Source organism: Malaya genurostris, chromosome 1, assembly GCF_030247185.1.
Source record: "Malaya genurostris strain Urasoe2022 chromosome 1, Malgen_1.1, whole genome shotgun sequence".
Classification (NCBI taxonomy): domain Eukaryota; kingdom Metazoa; phylum Arthropoda; class Insecta; order Diptera; family Culicidae; genus Malaya; species Malaya genurostris.
Window position 1 is genome coordinate 156,374,731 of NC_080570.1, and position 27,500 is coordinate 156,402,230.

At 38.6% G+C, this 27,500-nt stretch overlaps 4 protein-coding genes across 9 annotated transcripts; 1 reads left to right on the forward strand and 3 right to left on the reverse strand.

Moving 5' to 3' along the window:
- Window positions 1–150: 150 nt before the first annotated feature.
- On the reverse strand, window positions 151–3,338 carry LOC131426359 (zinc finger protein 431-like). Its single transcript, XM_058589028.1, has 3 exons — window positions 3,006–3,338; window positions 2,265–2,948; window positions 151–2,198 (listed from the first exon to the last, which is right to left on the reverse strand). The coding sequence occupies exons 2-3, from the start codon at window positions 2,942–2,944 to the stop codon at window positions 560–562; spliced, it is 2,319 nt and encodes a 772-aa protein (XP_058445011.1). The 5' UTR covers window positions 2,945–2,948; window positions 3,006–3,338; the 3' UTR covers window positions 151–559.
- Window positions 3,339–8,145: 4,807 nt separating this feature from the next.
- On the reverse strand, window positions 8,146–10,335 carry LOC131426361 (zinc finger protein 624-like). Its single transcript, XM_058589035.1, has 2 exons — window positions 9,920–10,335; window positions 8,146–9,853 (listed from the first exon to the last, which is right to left on the reverse strand). The coding sequence occupies exons 1-2, from the start codon at window positions 10,024–10,026 to the stop codon at window positions 8,332–8,334; spliced, it is 1,629 nt and encodes a 542-aa protein (XP_058445018.1). The 5' UTR covers window positions 10,027–10,335; the 3' UTR covers window positions 8,146–8,331.
- A 2,838-nt stretch (window positions 10,336–13,173) lies between these two features.
- Window positions 13,174–21,786, reverse strand: LOC131426360 (serine-rich adhesin for platelets-like). Of its 6 annotated transcripts, XM_058589031.1 has the most exons (11): window positions 21,181–21,786; window positions 20,905–21,118; window positions 17,256–19,666; window positions 16,497–16,704; window positions 16,287–16,436; window positions 16,000–16,222; window positions 15,778–15,930; window positions 15,543–15,715; window positions 15,326–15,478; window positions 15,187–15,265; window positions 13,174–14,215 (listed from the first exon to the last, which is right to left on the reverse strand). In XM_058589031.1, the coding sequence occupies exons 3-11, from the start codon at window positions 19,623–19,625 to the stop codon at window positions 14,146–14,148; spliced, it is 3,579 nt and encodes a 1,192-aa protein (XP_058445014.1). In that variant the 5' UTR covers window positions 19,626–19,666; window positions 20,905–21,118; window positions 21,181–21,786; the 3' UTR covers window positions 13,174–14,145. The 6 variants fall into 6 exon arrangements, with proteins under 6 accessions (XP_058445014.1, XP_058445012.1, XP_058445015.1 ...); XM_058589029.1 differs by lacking the exon at window positions 20,905–21,118; XM_058589032.1 differs by lacking the exons at window positions 20,905–21,118; window positions 21,181–21,786 and adding an exon at window positions 20,688–20,869.
- A 2,630-nt stretch (window positions 21,787–24,416) lies between these two features.
- On the forward strand, window positions 24,417–27,193 carry LOC131426362 (zinc finger protein 260-like). The gene is made up of 2 exons (XM_058589036.1): window positions 24,417–24,888; window positions 24,969–27,193. Exons 1-2 carry the CDS (start codon window positions 24,785–24,787, stop codon window positions 27,109–27,111), a joined length of 2,247 nt encoding a protein of 748 aa, XP_058445019.1. The 5' UTR covers window positions 24,417–24,784; the 3' UTR covers window positions 27,112–27,193.
- The last annotated feature ends 307 nt before the right edge of the window (window positions 27,194–27,500 follow it).

Consider the following 27,500-nt stretch of genomic DNA (forward strand, 5'->3'; position numbering starts at 1 on the left):
TTTTTTTTTTTTTTTGGTGGGATCAACTCGGTGTGATTTACTACGAGCTCTTGAAACCGGGTGAAACCATCACAGGAGATCGTCCCAAATATAAAAAGCGACACGACAATCCTCGACCTCACGTCGCAAAAGTGGTCAAAAAGTACCTGGAAACGCTGAAATGGGAAGTCTTGCCCCACCCGCCGTATTCCCCAGATGTCGCCCCTTCTGACTTGCACCTATTCCGTTCGATGGCACACGGCCTCGCAGATCAACATTTTCAATCCTTCGAAGAGTTGGAAAAATGGATTGCTTCATGGATAGCGTCAAAAGAGGACTCCTTTTTTCGAGCCGGGATCCGAAAATTGTCGGAAAGACGACGGACAATACTTTGAATAATACATCTGTAAGCACTTTTCGCAATAAAGCTTTTAACTTTGGATAAAAAACGGTGGAAGCAAAGTTGTACACCTGATTTATATATTTGTAAAACACGATCAATGTATTATTTATAATAACGACCTATTTTTTTTTTTTTTTGAACGTATATTTGTATTATTTTTTTTGAAACGTGCATGTATCATTCGGATTCAAATCCATTATTTTTTATGTCTATTTCATTGTCATCTAGTTCTATGGATTCATTTGTTATATTCCTCTGTTTTTCCAGAATGACGCGCTCATGGTCTGTTGATTCGATTTGTGAAGATCTATGAATGCGTTTGTGAGATGTCAATCTACCTTTTTTAGAGTATTCTTTGCCGCACACTTCACATTGATATCGACCAAGCTTATGATTTGATGATATATGCATGGTTAGGCTATTTTTGGTGGCGAATTTTTTTTCGCATACACTGCATTTATACGGCCGCTCTCCTGTATGATTGTTTTTGTGGTCTTCGAAACGTGTTCTTTCCGAGAATCCTTTGCCGCACACATCACACTTATGCTTATATTCACCCGTGTGTGTAACCATGTGTTTATTTAGGTTAGAAGTAGTGATAAAACCTTTGTCACATACAGTGCATTTGTGAGGCCGCTCGCCTGCATGCGTACGCATGTGACGGATGAAATCCGGTTGAGTGTAGAAATCTTCTTCGCATAAAGTGCATTTGTACGGTTGCTCACCAATATGAATATTTTTGTGCAAATTCAATGTTTGGTTGTCACGAAATTCTTTGTCACATACATCACACTTATATCTCCCACCCATACAAGTTGACATGTGTTTGTTTAGGGCCTGTTTATTAGTATAATCTTTTTCACATTCACTGCATTTATACGGACGCTCTCCTGTATGAATAATTTTGTGGTTTTTCAAATGCAATCTATACACGAAGCCTTTACCGCACACATCACAATTATACTTATACGAACCAGTGTGGGTATACGTGTGTATTCTTAGATTAGCGTTAGTGGTAAACATTTTGCCACAAATCGTGCACTTGTGCTTGCCATCATGAAGGTGCATATGGTTGGAAAGATCCGTCTGAGCGTAGAACTTTTTGTCGCACACAGTGCATTTGTACGGCCGCTCTCCGGTGTGAGTATTGCTGTGGTACTTAAGTTTTTGTTTGTCACGAAATCCTTTGCCACATACGTCACACATATGCCTATAATGACCCGTATGTGTAGACATGTGTCCTCTTAGACTATTGTTGTCAACAAAACTTATTCCGCAAACAGTGCATTTACACGGCCGCTCTCCGGTGTGAATCATCTTGTGGAACTTCAAGGATTGGTTCTGATTGAATCCTTTGCCGCATACATCACAAGTAAGCTTGTAATGACCCGTATGTCTAGACATGTGTATGCTTAGATTTCTCCTGGTATCAAAGCTTTTTTCGCAAACAGTGCATTTATACCGCCGCTCTCCGGTGTGAATACTGTTGTGGAACTCCAATGCTTGCTTGTTACGAAATCCTTCGCCGCATACATCACAAGCAAACGATTTCTCTGCGGTATGGGTGATCATATGTTTTCTTAAATGGCTCTCAGAAGAATATTTTTTACTGCAAATACCACAACTAAATAATAACTCACTTCCATGCAATAAAACGTGCTTATGTAAACAATTCTCGTTAGGAAGTAGCTCATCACAAATCTGGCATTTGTATTGATTAGGAAAATTGTTTTCCGGTGTGGAAGATGTTACTGAGCTAGTTGATGGTTGCTCCTTGTTTGGTGTAACATCCTGTATATGATCGGATACCATTTCACTGAAAAATTTTTTACAGATTTTTTACAGAAACGACGATCTAAACGACAGTTAAAAATTAACCTACCTTTGATTAACTTCATTGCAGCTAACAGAATCACTACCATCGGTGAACCCTATTTGTTCATTTACCTTGTCGCTGCCTTCTAGTTTTGTGGATTCGTTTGTTATATTCTTCTGTTTGGCCAAAATGACGCGTTCTTGGTCTGTTGGTTTGATTGGTAACGAATCGAGCGACTGATCAAAAATATGATTGCGTTTGTGCAATGTCAAGGTAAATTTTCTAGTGTATTCTTTGCCACACACTTCACATTGAAATCGATCACGCGTGTGATTTAATTTTGGATCGATTGATGACGAATCAATCGACTGATCAGATGTATGAATGCGTTTGTGCATTTTCAAGGCATATTTTCTAGAGTATTCTTTGCCGCACACTTCACATTGATGTCGACCACCCGTGTGAATTAACATGTGATAGGTTAGGCCCTTTCTGGAAGCGAAATCTTTTTCGCATACACTGCATTTATACGGCCGTTCTCCTGTATGAATGTTTTTATGGTCTTTCAAATCCAATATTTCGGTGAATCCTTCTCCGCACACATCACACTTATTCCTATAATTACCCGTGTGCGTTGGCATGTGTACACCTAGTTCAATTTTTGTGGCAAAACTTTTACTACATATAGTGCAATTGTACGGTCGCTCACCAGTATGAATACCATTCTGTATCTGGTCCGATTTCATTATTCTGAGAAAAAAAATTAAGATTCCAGAAACCATGTTAAAACGAAATTAGTTGTCTTACCTGCGAAAAATGTAGCTGCAGCTACCAAAACTGTGTTGTTATGTAGAAAATTAGACCGTGTATGCTCTTCACTGTTCTTTTTTTTTTATTATTTGCTGGTGTGTCAACTTGACAAGGCTGGGACCTATAGCGATCTATCTCGCCCGTTAGGTTAGTGTTCGATTATGTTATTATTTACGATTATTATTATATTCGATTTACAGTGACTTCCGATGATAATTTCGCGGCGTCGCAACACTGATTCACTCAAGAATCTTCATTCTTCTTTTTTTTTTTTTTTTATTTGCTGTGTCACTAACGTGACAGGCTAAGGCCAGTGATGGCCCATCTTGCCCATTCTTCTTTTGTACAATCAATACAAAATATACGTGTTGTTTACCTAAGACAACACCTGACAGCTGGCTTCTTGTTCTTAACACGCTTAAAAATAGTTACTCAAAAATGAGAAAGATCTCACTCATCTACAGAAAAAGTGGAACAACTCTAATTCAGAGTAACTCCGAAGTTACTCAAATTTGAGTTCTTCCACTGGAAACGATATTTGGGTAAAATCTACTCATTTACTGAGCAATACTTCATTTGTACATGTACCAAAAATAGAGTAACTATCACTCAAATTTTGAGTGGAATTTTATTTCACATATACCAAATTTGCAAAAAAAATGCTCCTTTTCTGAGTGTATTGTATTAAAATATTAAGTAATTGAACTCAATACTATATGTAAATTTTGTACCCAATCTTGAACTCGGTCGTGCGATGGAAACGACCCTACTGATTTAAGATGGGACACTTTTAACTTGAAGCAAATTGGAAGTCTGTCAAGTCACGGTAGAAACTTCTTTGAACGGTTAAATCCGCTGCCTTCGTACGAACTCCACTAAGGAGTGAGTATGGAACGGAAGCTTGGAAAAACACGTTCTAGAACTATCTGAGCGAGAGGATCAACGAGGATGAATAATTCCTGAACTCCGTGCGCAAATCAATTGATTATTGCAACGAACGTTAGAAATCTTCAAAACTGAAGAACTATCGTCAGATTGCCAAGAAGGGATTTTCGAAGTAGTGACTACGAGAACACTCTTCCAAGGAATGCTTGACTTTATTCAATTTTCTTGGGTTTTTATACAAGTTTTCAGCTTACATATCTAATAACAAATTCTACAAATCGCGTATGATAAAATGAGAAGGAATGAATCCAACTTTTATTGCACCTCTTGCTGATATAACCTACGCTCAAAACGTTATCTGCGCCAGAATGGCTGGCCTATTCGATCGGTGCTTTATCTTTTATTTATTTAGGTTTCCTGCTTTACCTGGTAAGAAAATTCTTCTGATGCGTTACACTATATCAAGTGGTGGTTGCTTGGAGTAGTGTGTCAATCGCAAATTAACATACATGTCAGTTAGGCTCAGGCACCAATCATACACTTATTCCTCATAAATGACATTTGAGCATATTCGGTTTCATTCTAAAGCACAACACGGAGTTTATCATCCCGGTTTTTGTAGACACAACACCGTTTGTGTTGAGCGACTCACCCTCGAAATACGCGATCTCACTAACAAAATATACAACCTGTTGCTACAAATGGTTATTACAACTTTTAGACTAATCTTGCGAATAGTAACAAAAAAACGAGTTATTGCGTTAAACTCAAATTTAGAGTAGGAGTTACTCAATATCATTGATGATAACTACTCAATTTTTGACGTTTCCATGTATCATTTGAAAATGAGTAACTAGTACTCAAACTTTGAGTAACTTTTTCTAAGCGAGAATTCCTTCCGGGTCATCCTTCTCGTCATCTTTGTCCTGTGGAATAAATACCAGTCTTTTTTTACGTATCGGTTACAGTGTTGCCATATTTACAGATTTTTCAATAACTTCATACTGGGCAAAAAATATTAATTCAATTTAAATTTTTAGGTTCGGTCTCTAATTTGAGATGAACGTGAAAATGTTTTTAGGAATGATGGTTTAAAAAACAATTAGTTGAGTCATGATTACATTTTTTTGGCGTTGCTATTTATCCAGTCCTATCTTCAAACGAAAAGTTACAAAACGCTTTATTGAAGAATGCTTAAATTGTAAATTTGAATTTAGATTAATTATTCGCACAAGTCTCAGACATAGGAGATAGTAATAAATAATCTCAACGTATTCATCCCCATATGGCACTTTTATCGATGGAACTTCAGTAAAACAATCTGACTTTTTTCCATTTGGAAAATGTAATTTAAAAAATCTATAGTTTGACTTACGCCACAAATTCAAAAAAAAAAAACAAACAGTGAAACGTTATCTGAAAATTTATATTTTCATTGCTCGCGTAACCCTGCAAAAGTTTTTTCTTTTCACAATGTGCGGGTAGTAACATCAATGTCAGCCAATGAGAAACTGACATAAAATTGGATCGAAAGCAGCCCCCCTCCAAGTTGTCAGGTCTTGTCTTAGTTGTTTACCTAAGACAAGACGAGACAGCTGGCTGCTTACTCTTATTTTGTTTGGTTCCCATGGGCCTTGCTGAATTATTAATGATAGTTGACTGTATGTGACTAGCGATATTTGTAGTGCAGCCAATTACTTTTATATATTAATGCATGTTATTTACATTCCATTATTCAAATAACAATACATGTTATGTTAACAAAAATTCCGTCGTATTTTGTGTGGTATTGAGTTAGCCACCGTTTGGAGATTTTATAAATTTCTATTTAGAGCACCTACGATAACCGTGAAAGAAACCTCATAACCGGAATCAGTTAAGGCCATCGTCCAAGTACCATGCGCGCGGGTGGTTTTAGGAAATTTTCGATGGAAATTTTGAAAAATTTGCCAAAACCAAAAACATACAGACCTTTGAAAAGCTTTTATCTATCTGCAGGGCAAAAATGGCTGAAAAAATCGGAAGATTTTCCGAGTCTTATCAAAATAGCTCTGCAAAAATGAGTTTTTTTGTGATCTTTCACCACTATTTGAAAAAATAATTCGATGGTATGATTTTTTTTTCAAACAAACCTTACCAACTTGTACGCGGCGGGCAGATTTCCCCCCAGACGGCTGGCTATGTCTGCCAGCCATTTTTGCCGGAATTCTGCCAGAGTTCCGGCAAAAGTCTGGCAACAATGCAACAACCGTTTCCGTAAGAGAATTTCGCCTAGCGGTTATTAACGGTTCTTTTCTGTCGGATTCTTGCCATACAAGATTGGCAGAACCGTTTTGATTCGGTTCTGCATTTTAAGCGTCTTAATTTTATTTTTTCAGTAAAAGATACATATGAAAGGCAATAAGTTATTTCCCTTCATATATATTAATCATGGAAAATGTTATTGCCGATAACATTTCTTTCTCACTACTAAACATACCCATATTTCAATCTCATTTACCTCGTCTCAAGATTAGTTTTTTGTACGTACATGCGGGATTGACGAATATCAAATGAAGTCGAATAAAAAAAAAAAGAAAAAAAAGAGGAGGGAAATAAACAAGACACGTACGGCGAGATAATGACGCAATTTCGCCTGGACAATTTTGACAGCAGCCGGAATGCAGCCAGCCTTCTGACGGTTGCCAGAATTCCTCACAAGCGGGTATGCTCCGCCAATTACACACAAATTCCATTCAATTCATAAATTTAGTTCATTACAGCTACAAGGATCACATTCGGAATTATATCATCGCATTATTTTTCCAGATAATTGTGAAAGATTTACAAAAAAAAATTATTAAGAGCTATTTTTGATAAGACTCGGAAAATCCTCCGAATTTTTCAGCCATTTTTGCCCTGCAGATAGATAAAAACTTTTCAAAGGTTTGTATGTTTTTGGTTTTGGACAATTTTTCATAATTTCCAGCGAAAATTTCCTGTAACCACCCGCGCGCATGTTACTTGGACGATGGCCTTAAAGCACTTATAACTTATTAGTGGCCCTTACACGATCATTAAAAGTGTCATTACTAAGTAATGACACTTCTGCTCAAACGCTCGTCATTACTGCATTACTGTACATCATTACTTTTTAGCATTACACGTTCATTATTAATGATGAGTATTTGTAACTACTCCAGCAATAGCAATATTTTTATTTTCGTTTAGCTGAAAATAAATTTGATTTGCCATTGAAACGTTAAGGTTAATGGTAGTTCTAAAGATATTCATCACTTCCACAAAAAAAATAAGAAGAAGAAATAATGTTGGTAATGATGGAAAATCCACAATTCCATCATTACTGAACTCGTAGACCTTACACGATCATTAAAAGTGCCATTCCTTTTTAGTAATGACACTTTTAATGATCGTGTAAGGGCCGCTATTGGTATCTTGTAGTATGTTGACTGTTGAGTCTGATTCGCAAGCTATATTGAATATTTCAGAATACGAAAACAATGATTGCACGAAGTTGGAAATGGAGTGTAAAGTAGATATCTGCGGTCGTTATCGCCAGATTCATTTCGTTTCGTCTGAAGTCTGGCGAATCTAATAAATTCCACAAAAAGAAATATGATAGCCGAAGTATGATAAGTAAAATACAATAATAATATTTATTGATTTTAGTTTATTTTGAGTTCAAATTTCCTTCAGGCATTTTCACTAATCATGCTGCAAACACTGCGAAACACGATGGAAATAAGCCTGTGATAAAGAAAATCTCGGTTAATTTTTCAAAAGGTCGTATAAGCAAGTGACAGTTTCTCTTCGTTTACTTTCTCTTCTATTAATTACCAAGCGGTTTCCACGTTTATCACTCAACTCTTTGCATGAAATGATACCCGAAACTTTCGACTTTCAAACAGAATAGTGATATCAAAGAAAATCCTTTTAATCACATCACAATAATCGAAAGAGAGAGAGAGAGTGATTAAAGAGAAACTGTCACTTGCTTATACGCCCTTTTGAAAAATTACCCGAGAACTGAGACCGCTTCCGTTCCATCTCGCTTTAAGCGGCCCTTACACGGTCATTAAACGTAAACATGCAAAATGGTTATGTGTGTCTAGCATAAATTTGGACGTAAAATAAACTTTTCTCAATCAAATTACCTTAATGGGCAGTGTTAGGTCCAAGGTGCGGGCATTTGTCCTAGGAGCTGAGATTAAATAGACCAACTTTGAAAAAAAAAACATAACTAATATTAATATTTAGGGGTTTTCGTTTCAATGTTGGAGATGTTTTTATTTTTTTCCTACAGTAAAATACTTAATGCAAACGATGTGCTATTTGCTACGCAAAACTCGCCTGCCATTAGGAATTTTTGTAGTTTTACGAAAATAAACACACGCTTTACAAAAGCATTTCAATTCCTTTTTTTTTAGATAAATCACGTTCATGACGATTCGCCGTGATGGACGCGCATGTGTGAAGTTATATAGTTTGCCCGAACGAATCCTTTGTTACACACGGTGCATCGATACGGCCGTTCGCCAGTATGAATATTTTTGTGATCTCTCAGAAGAGATCTGTTTACGAATCCTTTGCCGCACACATCACACACATACCTGTAATCCCGTGTGTGAGCAACCATATGTTGTGTTAGGGTTGAGTTACAGGTGAATTGTTTTTCACATATAGTGCATTTGTAAGGTCGCTCGCCTCTATGGCTGTGTTCGTGGTCTCTTAAGTGGCGTTTGGAGGTGAATCCTTTGCCACACACGTTACACTTATACTTGTAATCACCCGTGTGGGTGGACATGTGGTGGGTTAGATGGGACTTTCTTGAAAAAACTTTTTCACATATGGCACAACACAGATTGGCCGTATGAATGCGTTGGTGATTGACTAGTCTCGAATGATGATGGAAGCCTTTGCCGCATGTTTCACACTTGTACCTGTGAAAACTTTCATGCAGTAACATATGTTGGGATAGGTTAGATTTTGCGATGAAACCTCTTTCACATATACTGCATTTGTAAGGACGTTGATCCATATGAATGTAAGCGTGAACCTTCAAGCGCCATTTACACTTGTATTCTTTGTCACATACACCGCACGTATATTTTTGTTTTGTGTGAGTAGGCATGTGTCGGTATAGGACAGAGCTAGTGGCAAATCCTTTTCCGCATACAATACATTTGTAAGGTCGTTTCCCTGAATGAGTGTGTTCGTGTATTTTCAATTGAGATCTGCAGGTGAATCCTTTGTAGCATACATCGCACTTATGCTTATAATCATTTGTGTGAACACGCTTGTGGTCGGTTAGACTGGAGTTTGTGGTGAAACCTTTTTCGCACACGGTACATTTGTAAGGTCGCTCTCCTGTATGAGCGTATTCATGGTCTCTTAAGTATGTTCTGTTATTGTACCCTTTATCGCACACCCCGCACTTATACTTATAATCATTAGTGTGATTGGACATATGTTGGGTTAGATTAGCTTTAGTGACAAAATCTTCACCGCACACTTCACACTTATGACTGCGATCACGGTTGTGAGTGTTAATGTGTTTCGTTAGGTACGTCTTACTGGTAAAACCCTTGTCGCATACAGTGCATTTGTACGGCCGATCACCAGAATGCATGTTGCTATGAGTCTTCAATGATGTATTGTCACGAAATCCTTTGCCACATACATCGCAAGTGTACCGCTTGTCACCAGTGTGTAAGGTCATGTGATTTATTAAGTGGCTCTTGTATAAATATTTCTTCCCGCAAATGTCGCAGCAAAAACGCCACTTGCCTTCGTGTAATAAGACATGTTTACTGAGATACCGCTCCTGGGAAAATTGCTTGCCACAAGTCAGACATTTATAATGTTCTGGGGAACCGGTTGTTTGGCTGGAAAATGCTTCTGGTTCATTTGAATGTTTCTCATTTTCCGGGATGGCATTCTCTGCCCAAGATTTTGTTCCACTTAAAAAAACGGAAAACTTTAGAAACTGGAGTAACTAACAATAGACAGTATTCAGTAATGCTCACCTTTCGGGCCTTCCATTGTAACTACCTGAATCAGACAAGTTCTGCTTTAAATCGAGTGATTCGCGGTGTTTGTTGATGTTCTCTTGCAAATGTTCATTATCCTGCATATTGTTTTTTTGTTGATCTCGCGGTTTTCTTTTTGTGCTGTCCAGGAGACGACCAATACCAATCACGGTTCGTCTTGTTTTTGTTAGTCACTGAGCGGAACCAGATCGCCAGGAGGAAACTCCAACGTAGAAAATTTTACTGCAGTCAATTGTCAACTTCAGCATAAAATATCCTATTCACAAAGGGCTTTTCCGGGGGCTTCCATGAAACATTTCCAAACTATCGTGCACTCAAGATTTGAGAATATCAGATTTTATCAGAACTGATCATCTTCGCTCTCCACAGTGGCCAGTTGTTCTAATTTCCTTTTAAATTTTTGATGTTTTTGTACTCTAAATTTAATCATAACATTTTTAGGTTGTAATTAAACCGTACATTACAGTTCAGCTGTAGAAGGGCGAATCTAACAAAATTAAACAAATCGAGTTTCTGTCTCCTACAAATAAATGCTTCAAAATCTTAAAATTTTGCCTAAACGGATTCTAAAAAATTTCATTTTTTTTACAAAGAACGATAAAGCGTCATTTGTTTATGCAAGTTTCGTCCTCCGTGATCAAACAAACAGAATTGCTAGAAAGAAAGAGCGAAACTATTTAATTTAATTATGTTAGATGGTTGTCGAACTTTTTACTACTGGAAATAGTAAATAGTAAACAAACTGAAAAACGGCGAAACTCTTTTTATGTTGATTTATTCAGTGGATATAGGAGAAAAGTGGAAAAAATGCATACCTTTTAAAGATAAACTAACAGTTAATCGATTTATCAAAAATTGATCTGAGAATATATCTGTATAAAATGTTCATTACGACCTAAGTAACAAAGGTAAACAAACCGAGATTTTTATTGCATTTTGTTAGGAATGTTCTAATACACGCACTACCCGAACACCGTTTCTCAATTCACTATAAATTCACAAAAAAATCTGTCAACACATTTGACATATGTCGAAATCAATGGAAAATAATCATTAATGCTTCTTTCGTCAATTGGCAATGTTTTGACCAATGTACCAAAGCATCAACAAAAGTGTATGCGCGGACTTACGACAAAATAAATTTCCACGAAAAAGCAGATCTAGTGTGATATTATGAAAATGAGACTTACTGTAGAGTTGGATATATTTAATGGGATCGAGTTGCTATTAAGCTGGTTGAAAAATACGCTGATTTATTTGGAAAGAAACTGATTTGTTTCCAATCGTAGAAACCCTTATGAATCCTTCGTCAAACAAAAGCGAAAATTATCAAAACATAATAAAAACGAGTCGACTGTCATTTTTTTTCACTTGACATGCAAAACTAGCTCTTAATAATGTTTTCGAGCAAAACTGGCTTTCACCAAGACATCATATTAACAAGATATCCTTTCACACAAGTGCGAGTAACAAAACGACGAATAAACACTGTGACTTTCGCAAAACGACGTAACTAACAGAAGCAAAACGACTTATGTGTCAAGTCAACCTGGATAAAACGACCTATCATACTGTCCAATGTACATGATCAAACTACAAAACGACGTAAGTGCTTGCGTAAGTGTCGTTTTTGTCTAAAAGTTATCTAGTTAGTTGAAAATTGTGAATTACTCACTATGATACGTTGCACGCATACAAATTCGACGATTTAACGAAGAGATGAAGTTGTTTCAATTACTAATTTTTAAAATAGGATTTAAAATTGTGCGATTATTTTTCAACATCGCTTTTCTCGGTTCAGCTGAAATGTTACATTCGTCGTTTTGAACATTTTATGCAGATATCTGTATAAAATGTTCAAAACGACGTATGTAACAATGAGAGATTCTCTTTGTTTACTTTCTCTTTTGATTATTACGGCACTCTTAGCAATTCTTCTCTCCAATTATTTGCCGATAATAATAACTAAAGCTGTCATCTTTTAATCTGCTCTGGAGAAATTACCGAAAAAAGCAGGAATATTTCGCAATAATCGAAAGAGAAAGTAAACAAAGAGAATCTCTCATTGTTACATACGTCGTTTTGAACATTTTATACAGATATGATAATTTCTAAACAGAAATTGAAACCAAAATCGAAACATTCATCGATGTTTCTCTTCATATCCTGCTTTTTCGAAATTTGGCAACTGGCAGAAGCCTGGCAAGATTCCGGAAACTTTTAAACTTTTACAGGCGAAATTGGATCATACTTAGGGATGTCGCAATATCGATCGAGTAATCGATTGATAACCCAGATAATCGAGTAATATTTAATCGATTAGCTTAAAACTAATATTCGATTTTTGAGCTAATCGAATAATTAACCAAAATCCCAGAGTAATAATCGAATGAATAATCGAGTAATCGAACAATAACCCAGATAATCGAATAAATTTCAATCGATTAGTTTCAAAATTATACTCGATTACTAAATAATCGAGTAATTCGAAATTTCCGACATCCCTAGTCATACTCTCGCCACGTGACGTCTTGCAAGATCGCTCTTCCTTCTTTTTTCTGTTCGACTTCATTTGATATTCGTCAATCCTGCATGTACATCCGAAAATGAATTGCCGGAAACGGTTGTTGCATTGTTGCCACTCTCTTGACGAAATTTTGTCAGCATTCCGGCAAAAACCTTCTAGCAGACGTAGACGGACAAGGGTGGCTTTTATTAGAGCTTAAGTCTGTTAGATCAGATATCTCGGAGAATAGTGAGTGCATAGTTTTGTACACACATGAGCACATCGTAGAGTATATAACACTCGGCCCTCATTACTATGCAAATCATTGCGACAATCGATTTTCGAACCGAGGTCCAGATGACCATTCGAATCAGTTTCATCGAGATTGCAAAATTTCTGCATTATACTATGCACTCACTTTTCTCCGAGATGGCTTTACCGATCTTCCCATACTTAGAGTCAAATGAAAAGTCTTATGGCCTTTTTGAAAATTCCTTAATATCGTCCGAATCTGATTTTCGGTTCCGGAGTTATAGGTTAATAACTGCTTGAAATTCACCGAAGATGAAAAATAGGATAAAATTCTAAATTGGAATGCGGCTTCGAACCGGAGAAAAGTATCAGCGGCCGTTCCATTAATTACAGCATCAATGAGTAATCACTTACATTTAGTTTTTAGTAAGATTTTCGAAGTCTGTCATCAGTTTCAAAAAAAATCTGACTGTTTGGTATTTCTGCTTATTCATTTATTCATTTCAACACAACGCAACATTGATTTAGTGGGACGGAAAAGGCGTCTGTTTTATCGCGAGTTTTTTTATTTTCATTGCCGAATACTGCATGTGTTTTCATATATTTGTTACTCGCTCTCTCGAACAGTGGTGAGAAGTCGAGAATCTGTTAGAAAGGGCTGTTGTTAGGGATCTGGAAGAATAAAACACAACAATCGACGCCATTTTGTGTCTATCTGAAAACAAAAGATGCAGCATTTATTGTTTGAGAGTAGCACTGAAAACAAATATGGTCAACAACTAAAATTTTGGTTATCATCTCAACACCTTACACTAGATATAAATATTGTTCTGTATCTACAATAAATAGTAAAATAAATATTACAAATCTAATCCTCTGTCATTTGCGATTAACTGTTCCCGCGTTCATTTCGGGTACTTCTTCATCTAGTCATCTTTTTTCGTTACTTTGTTGAGTTTCGACTTTTTCGTGTTTGGATCTTAACTACGGCCGTATACGGCGTTACTGAGAATTTCGCAAAGCCCTGGCAATATGCACAATAATTGTAACTGCACTGGTCGGAACAAACTAGCTCAATCTTGTCGCATTAAGTCTCTTAACTTCAGTAGGATAACTAAATCGCTGTATTGTTACAGATGACTCTGCTGTATTCCATCCGATATCGGAACATATGAAGTTCCAGTGCTACAAAGAATTTAGTGACTAAGCGCAACACTGGTGGTATGAGTTTTTTTCCTGATATGGCCTTTTTAATTTTTGTTTGAATGCTTTGAAAATATTCCGTGACAAAAAATGCTTTTTTTTATGGTTTGTATAAGGATCACAGTCTACTGTAACAATACCTCGAAATATTCGTAATTTACAACTGTTTCTGTGAAATTCGTATATAGTTTTTCTTTCTATCTTTCTATGTATCAGTATCGAGTATCAAGATTCAGACAATTCACGCTCTCTCATAGAATAATACATAGGCACTGGATGTCACCAAACTTCGCTCGGATGCGTCACTCACACTGTAAGTAGGAAGCATTTGATATATCCGGTTGTTTTCTATAAATACCTAATACTATGTTCACACTATGAGTTAAAACAAGTTTTAACTCTGATTTCAGTTTTGTTTTAAGCGAAATAACATGTTTTACTTTTGCGTTATTTCATATTCAGAAACTTCACATTAAAACATGTTTTCCCGAAATAACATGATATAATTGTCAGTGAAGCACAACCCTGCTAGCATTTTCCTTCACTTTTCGACTATGTCAATTGACAAGCTGTTCAACAACAGCAGTTTTCCATCAAAGTAGCCATGTAATCATAATAAAACAAAACTGGTACCAACGTTGCCAGGTATACCGATTTCTCGGTATTTATACAGATTTTTCCCGTCTATACCGCAATACAGATATGAACTCCCAAAATACCGATAACTCACAAATCATACAGATAAGTACCGACTTTGGTTTTTAGCTTGAATAGACAAGAGAAAAGGTTATCGTGGGACTTTTTTGTTTTGCTCACCTCTTATTCACATTTTCTACTACTTATGTAGAAGAGACTCTGATACCGATATGGTACAGATCAATTTTTGCGCCGAATACAGATTTTTGGAAAAACGACCTGGCAACGCAAACTGGTACAACCTCTTTTGTTTTTAAATTAAAAGATGACTTTTTTGGTCATTTGCTGCTCAACAATATTAGAAACGTTGGCAATAAACGTGAAACGATAATATCCTTCATAGCTAGGAGAAGTACCTGGCTTATTTCTTATTTTTCGGAAGCTGTCAAAATACTTTTTTTCTTTCCTACCTGCGACGTAGGCATTTTTGCAGTTTGTTTATAAACAAACTCAATACCAAGTAATATGTCATGCGTATAACATAATCTTAGTGTGAACAGTGCGGTTTTAACTTTATATTACTATCGTTAAAACATGTTATTTTCTTCAGGTGTGAACATAGTATAAGACAAACAACAATACTCACAAGTTATCATTGAACTCATGCCACTCTTTGCTGACTGGATGCTTGCAAACGGCAACGTAGTGACCGCCAGCAGTGGATCCTACAACAGAAACAGTCAATTGTCAACCCAACGTAACCATTGTGAAATATTAACACATACCCATATGGTTTGAGATACCGTACAGTGAATAGTACACCGGTCCCGTATTGTCTTCGGAAGCGTAGGGCTGCAGGTTCAGCTCACGTTCGCCGGTTGGGAATTCAATCACATTGGTTAGCTTGCTCCACCTAGTCTCCGAGAAGCGTTTCAAATCTGTAAAATGATACCGTACTTGAATTGTCTATCCCGTTACCAAGTCCCGAATCGTACGACTTACGAATGACCAGATATTTGGGGAACCGTTCTATTGTGAAGCTTTTCGTGCATTTCCTACGCGTTTTGCATTTGGAGCAGGTCGGCTGATCAATTCCGTCCATAACTTCTTCCTTGACGAACGCGTCTAGGCAATTCTCCAGTTTGCAACGTGAGTTTGTAGATGGAAGTGGTACACTGTAAGCACAAATCGGCAGTTTTTTTTTTGCGGATAGAATTTACCAGCAATGGATATATACCTGAGATCCCAGAAGGGGTCGAAAGTCACACTGCAGCTGTTGCAGACCGTGCACTTCAGAGTACTACGCAACAAACCGACAAACAGGTCTTTGATGACAGAATTCTCCACCTTGGAGTACCATTCCCACATCATGTCGGCTTTGATGCGATTGCTGAAAGAAAGATACAACGGCTTAAAACTACTGGATACGTAACAAAACCAACCACAGAAAGGCGCTTACTTTAAATCGTCATCTTCGATTGCACTGGATATGGGTTCCCGTTTGACTGAAACATTCAGCGCACTATGGAGGGAATCGATAAAGAATCGTAGAAACTCCTGGGCGTCCTGTTGTGCCGAACCGGAGTACATCCGATGCTTGCTGGAGAAGGCATACTTTAGTTCCGAAGGATTCACACTTCGGTTGGTTCCGTTCCACATGTCTTTGATCAGTTTGGTGTACTCTGTTCAAGGAAAGCGCGCTGTTTGTAATAGAAAATTGTTTGTTAAGATCTCACAACCACCTACCGGCAAGAATCTTGTGATCTTTGACAGTTCCCCGCTCTGCTGCCGTCGGTTGAGTTCGTAGGAAGCTCGTCAGCTCCTTAGTATGGCTTAGGCACTGTATCACAGAGTTCATGAAGCATGTATTACCGATATTGTAGAGTCCGCAGAGACCTGTACGAGTGAATGGTTAGTTTGAATAATTGACGTAGACTCCGCACGAAGATACTGTACCTTCCTTTCGGCTACCACCGCGAGCAAGACTATCGCTAGGTTCCTCACCGTTGGTTCGTTCATTGTTAAAGGATTTTTGCACCCCCAACGACGGGACAGCGCCACTCAATCCCGACCGGTAGTTGCTCAGGCCAGAATCACTGTCACGGCTTCGATAGCCCACCGGACTGGTCGAGTGAATGCTTTTCGATGCTGTACCAGCACGCAACTAGAATACAGTGTATGACGAACAAAGAGAAATACAATGAAAATGTGGAAACGGATGCAATCCGGATGGGACAGTGTTGTTGAACTCATCTAGTGTCACCTAAGATTAGCAAGCGATTTGGTACAGAATTACTGTGATCTGTGATCCTATTATGATGTTCTAATTTCTTCGAATTGAATAAGGGAAACTTAAGCGACGCTCCGAAACGCAAGCCGCTAAGCCATCGATATAGAAGAATGTTGCAGGAAGCAGGTTACGAACTGCATAGGTTTAGTATAGGTAACATTGATCAATAACGGGGCACCCGTGGTGCACGTGCTCGCTACACATTCGCGACTCAGTCAAAGAGAATAGACCTCGCTTAACCATATTGTCGATCGATAGGACGCCAATTATGCGGGTATAAACATAGTGACAATATTTGTTAATAGAATTAGTGTGTCTTCATTCATGGCTTACTTCGTTGATTTTGGTAAAGAGTGACAGAAAAGCAGAAGAAGAAGAGAACGAAGGGTCGTTATGGTGGGAAGTACGGAGCAAGCGCTACTTACATAAGAAATTTTTTTATCATCATCGTAAGCTTTCGGTTCTTTGTCCACTGAGTTGGAGTCTTTGGTGGTGGCAGACGCTAGGACTTCATCGATGTCGTCTTCGTCGTTGTTGTCGCAGTTTTCTATACCATTATTATTATTATTACTACTGCCGATGATTCCATTGGGAATACCATGCTGCTCATCACTGCTGCTATCATCGTCATTTGCATTGTTGTTGTTGTTGTTGTGGTTGTTGTTAATGCTGGTGGTGCTGCTACTGCTACTGTTACTGCTACTACTACTACTACTGCTGCTTGTGCTATGGTTTATGCTAGACTTTGGTTTGATTCGTATAGTAGCGGTAACATTATGGTAATCGAAATCGGCAATATCGTCCGTCGTAACCGAGGCGGTTGCCATGCAGCGGTTACCGTAACCGGACCCACCATTGCTGGTACCATTCAACGAAGGCCGCAATTTGATCGTGGCCTGCGTGACGGGTTCCTCCAGTTCGGAAGTGATGTGTAACGATTTCATGGTGTTGACGTTGGCGGAACGAGAATTGGTAGTATAAGTACAAGCCGTGCTACTGGCTGATGATGGTGACGAACAGACAGTTGTTAGCGACTCTGTGGTTGTGATGGTAGTCGTAGTCCGTGTTGTGGTTTTCGTCAATGGTAGAAATGGTTTGAAAAGAGAAGTTTCATTTCTTTGAGTATATTGAGGAATGTTGTTCGACAACGCAGTTCGTTGATCGATGTGTTTTAGTTCCACACTGAAAGTAGATTTGGTAGTGGACGACTGCTCTGCTGCTAGTGGTTGTGAACTGTTGCTAGTTGTGGTGGTGGTTGTGGTGGTGGTAGTAGTGGTGATCGGCATGTGGTTTTGAAACTGTGGGTGATTTTTCTTGTCATCATCCTCATGATCTTTCGGCTGGCTGGATTTAAAGCTAGAAACTAGTGGTAACAGCTGTCTCACTTTAGGAACTTCCAGTTTTGAAAGGTGCTTATTACTGTTAGAATCTTTCGAATCGCCCTCACTGGCACCCACCCGATTAAGTGCCGAACCAATTCCGGTGGACTTACTGACCGATGGGTGCGACCCTTTCTTGAACGCAATTTCGGTTGCACTTTTGCTTAATTCGCGTTTCACCAGATCGCACTCGTTTTTGAGGAAGTTCTGATTCCGATAGGTCGACTGTCCCAGGACCTCCTTACGCCCGCTAGCAGCTGTAGACAAATCGATCGAACTGTTGCTAGTAAATGTAGTTTTCTGTATTGGAGGTTTGCCACCAGATCGTAACTTTGCCAGCGAACCGCTAAATTCGGCTCGCGGATGCTTGAACGCTGCGAGGACAGTACCTGGTTTGCGAACTCGGGCAGTGTCAAGGTTGGCAGCAGTCGATTCGTACAGCACCGAAGATGATGACGATGATGACAGTAGTACGGATGCAGAGGAGGTAGTGGTAGTAATTGTGGTGGTGGTAGTGGTAACAACTGTAGTACCAGTAATGCAATTGCAGTTAGCGAGCGTCTCGGAACGGACGTTAAATGGGCATGTCAGGCTTACTGGTTTAGTGTCGGTATTGTTAGTTGCCGCGAGCTTGCCGTTAGTTTCAAAACGAGGAGAAACACCGGGAATGCTTTCACTAGTGTTAGTAGGGTTATTGTTACTTCTGACGATGGTTACAGCGTCAATGTTACTGTTTTTGTCTTTTACCGGTGTGTTGTTTACCTTGCTAACATCCAACGCTGTCGTCGCAGGAGATAATGCTTTTGGTGAGGATCCACTCAGAATGGTACTGGGTTTCGGTATATCCGGTTGCGATCGAGCCGCAATCCGTGATTCAAAACTGCTCGGTTTGTAGGTCGAGATGCTATACTTTTGGTAGATTTCGGCACCGCTTAGTGCGGTACTTCGAAGATTCGAAATGTAGCTAGATGACGACCCTGCTCCTCCGGCACACAAACAGTTGTTTTCCCGATCTTTTTGTCGTGAGCTAACCCGTGAACTACTGAAGTCTCTGGTGCTAGGTGCTTGGCTGAATGAACCGTAACTATAGGCTGTCGAATAACGGCTGGGTCTGCTGATGGTGTCCTTGCTGTTAGCAGTTATGGTTGATGTGCCAACAGAGCTTACTGCAGAATCTTGTGTACCAAGTGTCGATAATGAGGTCGAGTGTTCTGTATCTGCGGTTCGGTCCGATCGATACGACGAATATGCTGACGAAGTAGTAGACGGTAGGTCATAGCGAAAACTCCGTCTATATATGCTGCTACTGGTGCTACTAGTGGTGTAACTCTTCCGATCGGTTAGACTTGATCTGTAGCGGTACGACGGAGTGATGTAACTACTGCCACTAGTCGAATATGCTGATATCACAGGCATATTAGTCTGCTTCGAATCCCGTGTAGGTGCACAGTGTAATTCTGAAAGTAAAACAGAGGGAAACGTTGTTCCTAACTTTGTACGAAACGAATCTAATCATAGTATCTTTTATGTTCACGGTAGAAACATGTGCCGCATGATAACCGAACAGTATCGATCTAACAAAACGTAGCAACCAAATATAAAACAAATTCTTCGAGTTAATGGAGTAGCGATTATTATTTTCACAATTCCATTTTAATCACACCGGGCACTACTGCAATGCAATCGAAATCATCAACATTATTTGTATATCATTGCTTTTCGTAAATTCCCCTGCCCGAAATTTAACGAATTTTATTTTCTCAAAACTGGCATACCATCCAAAAAGCATTGGTACACTATTTTCCAGCAAACATTTGAATTCCATTGGTTTTCATTCCAACACAAAAACACTACATAACACAGCGAGACAAGCAGTTAAGTTACACTTGAAAACAGTCCGTAACAATGTCAAACAAACAATACGCGCTGACGTCATCATTTCGAGAAGTGTTCAGCTCGACTGACTTCAATGGAATGCAGACCATTGGGAGGCGGAGGAGGAGCGCCCGTTTTACAACCCAGCATGAAAACTCACACTGACTAGTTACGTCATTCAAGTGTCAACAAATCGGAACCCTTTTCGCAATTACCACATCGGTATCAAGTATTTGCACGTTTCGTTCGGTAGGCGATGATTGTTCTTGTTTTCTTTTCCATTGTCGGCTTATAAATTTGATGCCCGATGATGCGAGATTCATACGGTAATTTATTGCGCCCGTTTTGTTCACGGCCATGAACAGCAGAAATAAAGTCACTACCAACCATTCGAAGCAGCACCGCACCAGCAGTAACATAGATTTTTTCCTTGACGTGTTTCGTTTTTTTTTCTTCGACTGGTTTATTTTTAGACGTTAGTTTTATTGAACCGACTTGAATTATATCACAAGCGAAGGGAAATCCTTTCTTCTCTTGTGTGCATATGGAATGCAAAAGCTGAACTAAGATCGCATTCTGTTGTAAGGTAACACCTTGTCTTACCCGCGCTCTCCTGTGACTGCTTCAGTTCCAGGCGCGAGAAACACACAGCACCATCAAGTAAAAATGTGGCAAACGAAGGGTGTTCGCTTTGCTTGTTGTGAAGGAGTTGGGTGCACGTAAAATGTGGAGACCGCACACGCTAAACTGCCGCAATTGTAGCGTAATTTGCGGTAAAGAAAAGGGAAATTGGCCGTGCAAAAAAAAAAAAATGGTTCACCTCTTTTCCTTCTCCTCGTTGCCAACACTCAACGAGAACTTACACACGATCACGCAAAAATCAATATAAATTTAGTGACGAAACTGTTTCCGTGTGTGCCCTGGTGCATGTTTGTCTTAGCGTACAATGAAGGTTCACGCCAATACGCCATCAGTCGCAGCAAAGTCGAAATCAGTAGTTCGGAAAAAGTACTGCAATCAACTTAACTTCACACCTGCACCCAAAAAATAAATGAATGCTCGCACAATAAATCGCAATAGCTCACACACGACCAACCTGTCTGAATTTAGAACGACCATAGTACACACAGCTACTGCTTTGCCGAGGGAATGGTGGCGGGTGAAAAATCTGCTTTTGCTCCACTTTCGGCAAGTAGGCCTTGGAAGGGCCAATCAAAACTTCGATGGCTCTTTCAACTATTCCTCTATTCACGCACAATGTCGATTCGATCGCTTGTATTTCACTAACAGCAGCAGCAAGTGAAAATTTGAACTTGAAAAAAAATGTCCACTGTTTTTCACTCGTGATTCACACAGCTCGCTTAGGAAGGCGACTTTCTGGTTACCAAACACAGATTTCTCGACGACAATGACAGCGACGAACGCTCACTCACGCGAATATGCTAGTTATTTTATTTGTCCTTTCTCAATTCGTATTTTTTATTGGTAAAAAAACGAAAATTCCAAAGCTTTCTATTCTTTCACGTTCGCAAATTCGGCACCGTTCAATTTTTGTCTATAGATTAGCCTTGGGAACGTCGTGCGATCGTGGGTGAACCGCCGTGATTTTTTCTTCTTCTGGTGGTAAGAAGTGCAACCGATATAGCACTATCTCAAGCGTAGTGAGCAGTTCCGAGTGTTAGAGACGACTGCCGAAAAAAGTAAAATGTCAAAAAATTATTGTACCGATTAACAATGAGTCAATTTTCACACATACCCTCTCCCACATCACAAGTCAAACATGACAGGTAACACAATGTGTCACTGGCAGGCATTGCGCATGAAAGCAGAGATGCCAGGTAAAAATTTCAAATGTCTGCAGGCAGGGTCTGTTAATCTGAGAAAAAATCTGCAGTCAACAAGTATGTCTTGCTGGCAGCAATTTCTCTATAAAGTATGACACGCAAAACTGACTTGGCGAGCAAAAAAAAAAAAGGAAAATTTCAAATATAGACCAAAGTCTGCGATAATTTCGAAAGTCTGCAAAAGTCTGCGAGAATTTCAAAAGTCTGCAAAAGTCTGCACATCAAAAAATGTCTGCAGCAGTATACCCCAAATCTGCAGATTTACAGACAATTCTGCAGACCTGGCATCTCTGCATGAAAGTGATTTTCCTTCTCCTGTCAGAGACAGAGAACGAACATGACGTTAAGCAATGATCAAACCTTTCTACGTTCTACATCAACAGGGTGGGTCAAATAAAAAATGTATAACAATAATTTATTTTGATTATTTTTTATGGTATTTTAAGGTAATTATGTTTGAAGTATGATAGATTGGGTACTCAGATAATTACCAATTTACTTGACTCTGCTTCAGCTGCCCAATAGTCTATGATACATTGACATACACTTTGGTTTTAAACCGGATACAAAACCGGATGCGCAAAGATCTAGCGAACAAGTTGACCAACACGCTCATTGTGCATAGCTCATGGTTTGAGCTGCGTTTACTAGAATTTATAAACTGAAACGATTTGTCAAAATTTTAGTAAAATTTTCTCCAGTCATGAGTTCTCTTGCATGCGTCGAGTTTCATGATTGGTGCTTTTCAAGATACATCAACCATCAATCATTGAAGACTTCGACTGTAATCTTTGTTTTCAATCATACAAGTCGTTCGGTTTTGATTCCAAACTGGTCTCTAATTTCTTTACGGAATTTGTTTGTTCGAAGAATCTACTCTGGGACAGTTTCCGGTTTCTCAAGCAAAAACTACATACGAATCTAACATGCTCGCCCAATTGAATTCTATAATTAGGGAGAATTTTAGCTGGAGTAACATACATCTTTTCAAACGACTAGAACTACCGAATCAGTTTCGTATGTACACAGACCGGAGTAATCGTTTATGTGATTAGTTTTCAAAACAGAATGTTGAAATTGAATTCAAAACATATCACGCTTTTTTTTTTTTTTTGAGAACGGCCAATAAGCCATCCATCAACATTCACTTTGAAGTGTAATTTCGAATGACTCGGCACTAGCTGAGAGTAAGTCAGTAAACGACAGATAAAAGTTTTCTCTTTTATAGCTCGCTTGCAATTTCTTTCAAAACTGGAAGTTGACAGGTGGCTTATTGGCCGTTCTCAAAAAATACGCGTGATATTTTGTTTTGCCCTGAAAAGCGATGCCAGGTTATTTTTCGGAAAATCTCTTTTCAACAATAATATATACGCTGCCAAAAATTTATCTAATATTATACAATTATCACCCAATAGCGAGGTTACCCACATCATCAGTTCGGAATGAATTCCGAATCAAATCCGAATTCAAAGTTGGTTCGGAAATCTATCGGAATTGAGTGAGAAAATGCGAACTGAATTGTCAATTCGTTTTCTTCTTATTCTTTCCTAATTTTGCTTTTTCGGGCTGATTTTTAATTCATTTTTAAATAAAAATTTTATATAACTTCTTAGAATTTAAGCCGAAACTATTTATTTTGCTGGAAATTTACAAATTAACTGCTCATTCCGTCAATTCGATAATGTGCAGGTTATTTTTCAGTAAATTTATGATACCATATGAAAAGGTACTGAATGGTAGATTATAATAGAAAATTCAGTAGCTAGAAGTTTTATATGGAAGATCTATAAGAGAGCAGAAACTGGAACAAACGTATCCCCAGAAAGCCGGGATTGATGATGTGGGTAACATCGCTGTTGGGTGATAATTATATAATATTAGATAAATTTTTTGCAGCTTATATATCATTGCTGAAAAAAGATTTTCCTGGCATCCCTTTTCAAGGCAAAACAAAATTTGTTTTGAATTCAATTTCAACGTTCTGTTTTGAAAACTGGTCACACACACTTCCGGTGAGGCTATCAACGTGTGTGCTGGTCGGTTGGTACTAGTGCGACGAAAATTTGTGTAATTTTTTGTATATTTGAAACGCGAATAAAACACTGCTGGGGCTGCCAGTTTTCTTGTTATAAAATTCAGATTTAAATTTTGTAACTGGCATAAATTATGCATCTGGAACTAGAACACTACTGAATATGCCCTAATAATAGTTGTTTTAATTTTTTGCCATAAATCGATCGTTTAAAAATCGTTCAGTCTCAATTCAAAATTAAACATGAAACATGATTTCCACTAAATATCAACAGATTTCACTGTCATTTCACGAGTTAAGTGTATGTTTGGACATGATGCTAGCGTGCAAATTATTTTCAGTGTACGTACACTTTTTCAAAATGAGTGACGTCTCACTCATTAATGATTTATGTTCAATGAGTGTGTAGGATAAAAAAAATAATCGATTAGTTCAACACATAATCGGAATCCTTTGTACTAGCAGGAAAATCCCGTTTGTTCAAAACAACAAAACGATTAAATCGTTGCCGATCAAACCAAAACAAAAGTTGGCTATAGTTTTGAATTAAAATGTGGTTGTTTTTCAAAACAAGTGTTGGTTGTTGAAAAAACAATCGGCTGAATCAAAGCAGAATTGTAATTGTCACTCATATTTTTACGTTTCGCCTTCGACTCATCAGTGCATCGGCAGATTATGTTGAATTTCTAATGCAACCCCACGGATCAACATAATCCGCTGAGCAGACGTAAAGTTAATGCTTATTTGTGTAGGACATTGTGTCTAGACAACAACAACAACAAATAATCAACAAACTATAATATTGAACAATATTAAATACCAATATGCAGGTTAATAATTGTTCATCAGAAAATATCACAAAATGCGAACCCGAGGATTTGGAGCGAATTGCGTACGATTCAGGCAACTGCAATGAAGTTTCACGAAGGTGAGTCAATTTTTCTCTGCATTGTAACTGTAGATTACGGCTTCTGTAGATTCAGTTTTTAATACTCTTCATGTTTTTAGTGATATGCAAACTTGCAATGCACCGGAATCATCGAAATCTCCAGAACCAGTTATTGATGCGTGTAATGAAGAAATTAGTAACGATACGGATTTGACGAACCAAAAAAGTATGCATACCGGTGAGCGACCATACAAATGTACGGAATGTGAAAAGGATTTTGCCGCTAAAGCGTACCTAACTATGCACATGCGTATCCACAAAGGTGCTTATAGACATTGGTGTGATGTGTGCGGCAAAGGATTCATGCTTAAATTACACTTGAAAGACCATGAATACATACACAGAAATGAACGGCCGTATAAGTGTACTATATGCGAAAAAGATTTGACCAGTAAACTTGCTTTTACTAGACATATGTCTACTCACTCCGACGGGTATCAGTATACGTGTAATGTTTGTGGCAAAGGCTTTCATATTCGTACGAATTTCAAGAGTCACGAACGCATTCATTCAAGTGAGCGACCGCACAAATGTACGGTATGTGAGAAACGATTTGTCACCAAAGGCTACCTAACCAAGCACATGCGTATTCATAAAGGTGCTTATCGGCATTGGTGTGACATATGCGGCAAAGGATTCATGATCAGATTACACTTCAAAGATCATGAATCCATGCACAAAGGGGAACGACCGTATAAATGTACTATATGCGAAAAAGACTTTTCCAGTAAACTTGGCTTTACTGGACACATGTCTACTCATTCGGACGAGTATCGGTATACGTGTAAAGTATGTGGCAAAGGTTATCATATCCGTTCAAATCTCAAGAATCATGAACGCAATCATTCCATTGAGCAACTGTTCAAATGCAGCGTATGTGATAAAGCTTTTCGACTCAAAAAAAGTCTTGACATACACATGCGTCTTCACACAGGCGAGCGGCCTTTCATGTGCACTGTTTGCGGAAAAGATTTTCTCACCGTGTCTAACTTAACTAGTCACATGTCTACTCATAAGAGCGTAGACAGACATAAATGTGATGTGTGCGGAAAAACGTTCAGAATTAAATCACTCCTGAAAGACCACGAATACAGCCATACTGGCGAACGGCCCTACAAATGCACTGTATGTGGAAATGATTTTGCCTCTAAGCATTGCCTTATCAAACACATGCATATTCACACGAGTGACTACAAGCATAAGTGCGGTATTTGCGAGAAAGAATTTATGATCAAAGCACACTTGACAGAGCATGAATACACCCATACAGGTCAGCAACCCCATCAATGCACCGTGTGTAGCAAAGGTTTCTCGCGCAAATCCAATTTAACCATACACATGCGCATCCATACGGCCGAACTATCCTTTAAATGCTCCATATGTGACACCAAATTTACCTCTAAACTGTCTCTAACGAGACATACGTCGGTACATATGGGAGATTATCGTTATAAGTGCGATATGTGTGGCAAAGGATTCACTGCTAGCTCATATTTGAAGATACACGAGCGCACTCATACTGGCGAGCGACCGTACAAATGCACCGTATGCGAAAAAGATTTTGCTACCAAACTTGGTCTCGCAGGACACATGCCCACTCACACGGGTAATTATCGATACAATTGTGAAGTGTGCGGCAAAGGCTTTCAGGACCTTTCCAACATGAAGAAGCACGATCTCATCCATACAAATGCGCGACCGTTTGCATGCAGCGAATGTGACAAATGTTTCAATCGCAAACATCAACTGAAACAACATATGCGCCGCCATACCGGTGAACGACCGTATAAATGCACCGTATGCGGAAAAGATTTTATCACTAGCTCCAGCCTCACCCATCACATGACTATTCACAAGGGCGATTACAGCCATAAGTGCGAGGTGTGCGGTAAAGGTTTCGTAAATAAATCACAACTAAAAATGCACGAACGCAGACATGAACGGCCACATCAATGCACCGTGTGTAACAAACGATATTCTAACGAAAGTGATTTAAACGTACACATGCGGCTCCATAAGAGCGAACTGACGTATAAATGTACCGTATGCGAGAAAAATTTTTCCACCAAACCTGCTCTTACTAACCATATGTCCATTCACACGGATGAGTATCGTCATCGGTGTGGTATGTGTGGCAAAGGATACGTTAGAAAGTACAGCTTGAAAAAGCACAATTGCATTCACAGTGCTGGTGGATGCTGATTCGGAATAATAATCTCTGGAAACGTATCGAATAGCTTAGTAATAGTGTAATAAATAATATGTTGGTTTAATAATTAGTCATACAATAAATAATTTTTGGGTTAAAAAAATTGTCACATTCACAGTTTTTCATGGTCAAAACTCTCATTTAACTCCAAAACGAGGGCGTGCGTGTGTCCCTAGCCCTAGGCAGCGGCTTACAGAAAAAAAGAGCGACTAACCCCGCCTCAATGCAATGTTTGCATCCATTGGATTCAAACATTGATTGTGTTCTTTAGTTTTATATGAATAATGAACATATCCGGATATTACCAATGTTCCAGTTTGCATCCAATGCCTGTTACTTGCCAACCATTTTCAAATCTTCGGAACTAGCAAATCTATTATTG